Below are 6118 nucleotides of genomic sequence, written 5' to 3'. Positions count from 1 at the left end.
AACAAAACAACTGTGAGCTGAAATACCCGCAAGTATAAATGTACAAAAAGAGACTTCAATAAAGTGAAAAGCAGCATATAATTAGCAATAGCAGTAACAACTATTACATGTGGGAATGAAAAATCCACAAAATTCATGAAGGGAAACAGTCAAGTCCAGAGAAGATCTCCAACACTTTTCCAAGGTAGTTTATAGTGTTTCAGACTCCTGGTCCTTCCTCAGGAACAAAGAACTATAGAAGTACAAAATTGTAAAAGTATAAAATACAGCAATGCTTTATAACAATATAGCTTCCAAACAATGATGCTTAATAACAATATATAATCACTGTTACACAGAGTCTCATGTATCTTACCAACATAGGAAGTCTCATACCAGTTTCTTAACAGGATGATGCTATTCAACATCTCTGTAAAAGAGAGTAACTCCTTAGAATAAAGAATATAAATACATAGCATAATATATGGACCATAAAGCCGCCAGTATATACTCACTTACGGGCTAGGTCTCCTAAGTTTTAATATGCACCTCTAGGGTTGCTTCTATGTGAACAGGACCAAACATGCCTCAAAGTATCCGGCCTACTGGGACAGCTCTATGAAACCACACTGATTGCAGCTGATAGTATCCTCATTAGTTTTAAAGTTATAGAACCTCTTATTGTAAAAAGACTAAAGTACGAGGAGTTGCCAACTCCAGGTGGAACATTCCATCCCTAATTTGGGCCAGGTCTCCTAAATTTTAATATGCACCTCACAGGGTAGTTTCTAAGTGAACAGGACCAAATGCATCAAATTTCCTAAGTAAAATATATATATGTGGTGGAACATTCCAACCTTGATATGTATGGGCCAGGTCTCCACAATTTTAATGTGCACCCAACAGGGTTGTTTATGTAGCCAGGACCTGATATGCCTCAAATTCCTAAGTATAGTGTGTATGTAAAAGTCAATAACAGCTGCAATGCTATCCTAAAGGCACTGAGGAAGGACCAGGAGTCTGAAACACTATAAACTACCAAGGAAAAGTGTTGGATATCTTCTCTGGACTTGACTGTTTCCCTTCATGGATTTTGTGGATTTTTCATTCCCACATGTAATAATATATGCTGCTTTTCACTTTATTGAAGTCTCTTTTTGTACATTTATACTTGCGGGTATTTCAACTCACAGTTGTTTTGCTGTTCCTGGCTATATCAGACTGTGTGCTGTATTGTTTGTTGCTTGCCCAGTAGGAGTTGCCAGAGATCGCCATGATTTCCAGGCATGGGGGCACGCAAACACACACACACACTGCAAAAATACAAAAAAATAATAATAATAAGGTCAATCTGATCTTTTTTAACGAGAGATGCTGGGGATTGAACCTGAAAACCAGATGCTCTGCCACTGAGCCACACGGGGCACTAGTCACATCACACCCTCTAACACTGTAGGCCACAAGAATGGTTGTGTACACCCATAATGGGGCCCACAAGGGCAGTTTAAAGACTTTAAAGTCTATTTAACATACTCACTCCAAGAGAGATTTCCTAGGAACAAAGACTTTTCCATGTTCTGGAGGTGCTCTCAAGCCTCTGTGGGGGGAAAGGCAAATGGTCAGGGCTTATTCAGGAGGAGGTGAAAGGAAACCAACTCTGCCAAGGTTCAGCCAAGAACTGACGTACTTGGTTTTGGAGCTGTCTTTCTCTGAACGCACAGTTGGGAAGGCAGATGGTGACGACTCCAGCAGCACTGACTTTGAAACCAAGCCATCTACGAATTCCGTAAAATGACTGTCAATCCCCTTCATGAAAGCTGGCTTCAAATGCTGGGGAAATTGGGGGAAAGGGATGGGAGAGAAAACACAACAAATGATTTACGTCCGCACCTGGAAGTCTGCTGAAGTGGCACATTACCCTACATCACACACATACACACACGAAGCCACCTTATACTAAATCAGACCATTGGTCCATCAAGGTCAATACTGCCTACGCAGACTGGCAGTGGCTCTCCAGGATCTCAGGCAAAGCTCTTTCACATCACCTACTGCCGAGTCTTACCTGGAGATGAGGGGGATTGAACCTGGGACCTTACGCATGCAAAGCAGAGGCACTTCCACTCAGCCACAGCCCCTCTGCAGTGGGTTGCCTTTCAACAGCAGCCCCACCATTATGGAACAAATTCCCCAGGGAGTTGCCCCTGGCCCCCTCACTTCCAATCATTAGGAGGCAGCTGAAGACAGTTTTATTCAGGACTCTCTTTGATTAAGTTATTAGCATTCCTGAATTGTGATTTTAATCTTGGTTTTTAGGTTTCTGGTGTATTTTATTTTATATCAGAGCAAAACAAACAGAAGGAGTTGATCGATAATCCAAAATAGAAACGATGAAGGTTAATGTTTAACTTTCTTTTTTCTTCTCCTGTTCCTTTTTTTCTTTTTGGTTGCTTGCAGCTGTACAGAGAGCAAACAGACGAGACCAGAACTTCAAGTTTTCCTGCTACCCTGTTCGCTTGTCATGACCACAGAATGCAGGTTTCTGAAGTTAACAAGGATGTCTGATTCGTCACTACAGTTTGTTACACAAGTAAATGCAAAACCCATGTCAAAACCTCAAGAGTAAGAAAAGGGGGGGGAATCAAACCTAGGCAATGAAAGAGAAAACTGGCACAAGGCTTTCTTTAGATCAGAACGTTCAGGCGTTGAATGAATAATGGAGTCACGTGCTCGCAGTAGCAACAACACCGTTACTCCATCGGACTTGGCAGGAGGTGCTGCAGGCAGCTTTTGATATTGTAAAATATTTCCACGTGCTGAAGAACATTCCCCGTAAAAGGGACTCAGTGTACTTTGCAGCTCTTTTCCTGCTCCCAGAACTCAATCTGAACCACAACATTTCTTTGCCTCAGAGTTTCTCAGTGCTGCTCCCTTGTACTGATTACTAAACTACGGCCCCGGTCACACGGCAAAGTTGCCGCGGGAGAGGCAAGGATGGTGGGCGGATTATCCGGGCGAGATCACACCCCAACATCTGGGAAGTGGAGCGCATCCGTGGCTTACCGCCGAAAATGGGCGTTAAAAAAGTAGTACCTCCAAAGTACTAGTAAATGTTTGCCATGGGCTGCCTCCAGACTTCTGCTGTGCGATCTTGCCGGCTCGCAGCATTCCCCTCCGGTCCCTCGTTTACCTGCTGGCGAGGGAAGGACCCGTGGTGTGCTCTCTCAGCCCCACCGACCTCACAGGGTGTCAGTTGTGGGGAGGGGGGGGACTGTAAGCTGATCTGTTCCTTTGGGTAATGAAGGCTGGGTATAAAGCCAATCTCCTCTTCCCTTCTCCTTATACGGAATCCCAGAAAGCAGCTGTTGAGAACTAATTTCCAAGCACTTCAGGGGTCTAAGTCAGGTCAGGACCACCATATAGAGGAAGAAAGGGCTTCCACCACCCCTGTGCAGTTTTCCCAACCCAAAAAAGTCCTGGGAATATTATTTGCTCCATTGGGGGACAGGCTGTGTGTGCAGTTTAGATTCTGTATGCCTATCAAGCAACCAGGGTTTTACTGACCAAAAGTCAGTCTAAGGTCATGTCACGAACATAAAGTTTATATTGTAAAATCACAGGTTGAAATTAAGTGTAACAGACAACTTCAGATTCTCTAGGGACTTTTATAATTGAAATATGTTTACCTCAGCCTCCGCCAGGAGTTGCATCTTCCTTGTTATCACATGGTCAACATCAACCCAACCTAAGAGAAAAACAAACCATTATTGTCCTTTTTTAAGTGAAAACTGCATATAAGCAGTCTGCAAGTGTGGAAACAATGGGGCGGGGAGAATACTTTAATTTTCATATTTATAATCAAGCTGCAAATAAGCCCACAAGTTACAAACCCAGTGTACTTTTTACATATTCAGCTGCTCAGAGGTAACTCATCTGTAGCACAACAATGGTCTACCAAACCCACACACAAATGGGGAGGGAGCACTCTTCCAATTCATCTGTAGTACAACAATGGTCTACGAGAGCGGCCCCTCTTCCAATTCATAAATCCCTCCCCATCTGAATTACTTCCTTAGCATCTGAAGTACTTCCTTAGCAGAGACAAGGAGCTTTCACAGGCCTGTCTGAAAAGAAGTTGTTCACCACAATTCTATGGCCTAGTTCTTCTCACTGAGATGACAAACTTGCATCAGGGCCATGTACTCCATGACGGCAGGGGGCTCAGGTGACCAGATATGGCACCACACAAAATTCCCTCCATAGAGAAAGGGAGCCTCAGGGACACAAGAAATAAATTCTCAATTTGATAGTATGGGAAACCAAAGCCATAAATAGAAAATTACGATTTAAAAACTTACAAAGATGATGTTAAAAATAGGTAAAACTTGTTCCGACAGCTTATGAAAATAAGGCCATGTAAAAGAATCATAGTATTCTTCCCAAAAATCAGCTGTCTCAAAAGAGAAACACACACACTGATGTATATGTATATATGTTTTTTTAAAGTGATACAGCAAAGAAGATATTCTACAATTCTGTACATTTATAAAATGTATAACTGGACGAACCTTCCAGAAAGTTTTCTTAGTGTAAGTTCTCTCACTAGAAATTCTCTCATGTTTTCAGAAAACTCTCTGACTAATATGCTTCATAAAGCAATAGTCAATATTTTTCTTCAATTCCTATGATAGTTTTGAATCTCTTAACATTTGAATCCCTTAACATTAAAGGATCAAGGGAGAGACAAAATTTCAAGTTCTACAACAATACACCCACTTTTTTTTACCTAGAACAAAGCAGGTGAGTTGCACCTTATAGCTAGTAATAGTTTGTTCTAATTACAGAGTTCCGACTCTCTTGATCGCCGAACTCGTCCCCCCCCCATGCACAAACATTTATATTAGAAGCAAACTGTTGCAGTAAACCTCATTGTGGCCTTGGCCCCAAGGTAACCCTACAAATAGTTCTAACCACTTGGTTCTTGGCTCTCTTGCTTGAGAAGATAAGAAGATCCATTTATCATCACATGTGGATGGGGGAATCCTCAAATTCCAATCGCTCTTAGGTTTTAGTCACAGGACCTTGGGTGTCATGACAAGAACAAGTGATATCAAATCAGTGACTGCCCAAGGTCTCCATGTCTGTCTGGCCAGTTCTCAAATAGACCCAGAAGGCTTTTGATTCACTACATCAACAACTCTAAATAAAGCTTCATTAATATTCTTCTTTTGCTTGCATTTCTTTAGGAGTCTCAACCATAAGTTGTAGGGACACTTCAGCAATATTGTTATGTTTAACCAACTCTCCAGAAAAGGAAGAATTGCCCACTCCCCCATCTTGGTACTACCACTTAAGAAGACATGTTAGATTTATACCCCGCCCTTCACTTGGAGTCTCAGAGCGGCTTACAATTTCCTTCCCTTCCTCTCCCCACAACAGATACCCTGTGAGGTCAGTGAGGCTGAAAGAGTTCTTTCAAGAACTGCTCTTAAGAGAACAGCTTTAAGAGAACTGTGACTGACCCAAGGTCACCCAGCTAGAGTGGGGAATCACATGCAGATTAAAGTCCGCTACTCTTAACCACTACACCAAGCTGATGTTGTACAGTTGAGTGGTATTCAGCTTTATAATCTGGTTCCCTGGTTTATAATCTGGTTTATAATCCCAGTTTTCCCACCACAATGTGGTGTAATGGCACTTTGCAGAAATGGCAAGTCCAAACACTGCAGAGCTAAAATCTGAAAATACCAACCATATCTGACCAGACATAACAATGAGACACAAACTCCCCTCAAAGCTATTTTCTCTCTCTCTACAACCTATCAGTGCTCATCTCATTGTTGCTACACACAGAGAGATCTTTTCACATAAAACAAATTATTAAATGGCCTTCTGTGTTCACAGTGTGTGCTATAAACATGTTTTATCATTGTGAAATCATTCTGTGGTAGTATCACCAGAATCGTAGCTTTTTACCACAAGTATTAGGATGATTTATACAAACCTCAAAAGAACAGGCATTCTGGGTTGCCAAGCAACCTTGCTGCTGCCAAGACTTAATTAGAAAAAAAGTTATATTTAACTTAGTCTTGAGTAATATCCATTTTAACCATAAACCATTTGCTTTACATTAACCAGT

General features: G+C 41.8%; 1 protein-coding gene across 1 annotated transcript in view; it reads right to left on the bottom strand.

Moving 5' to 3' along the window:
- The window catches only part of LOC107107994 (sterol O-acyltransferase 1-like), a gene marked incomplete at its 5' end in the record, with an annotated part of 8377 nt that extends 4653 nt beyond the window's left edge, over positions 1-3724 (bottom strand). The window contains 3 exons of the mRNA XM_015408383.1: positions 1517-1576; positions 1667-1809; positions 3666-3724. Coding sequence (XP_015263869.1) covers positions 1517-1576; positions 1667-1809; positions 3666-3724 — 262 coding nt within the window. The remainder of the gene's footprint in view (positions 1-1516; positions 1577-1666; positions 1810-3665) is intronic.
- Between the last annotated feature and the right edge of the window lie 2394 nt (positions 3725-6118).

Source organism: Gekko japonicus, unplaced genomic scaffold, assembly GCF_001447785.1.
Source record: "Gekko japonicus isolate JY-2015 unplaced genomic scaffold, Gekko_japonicus_V1.1 scaffold5949, whole genome shotgun sequence".
NCBI classification, from domain to species: Eukaryota; Metazoa; Chordata; class Lepidosauria; order Squamata; family Gekkonidae; genus Gekko; species Gekko japonicus.
The sequence above is the reverse complement of the archived record's forward strand: the minus strand, read 5'-3'. Positions and strand labels throughout refer to the sequence as shown.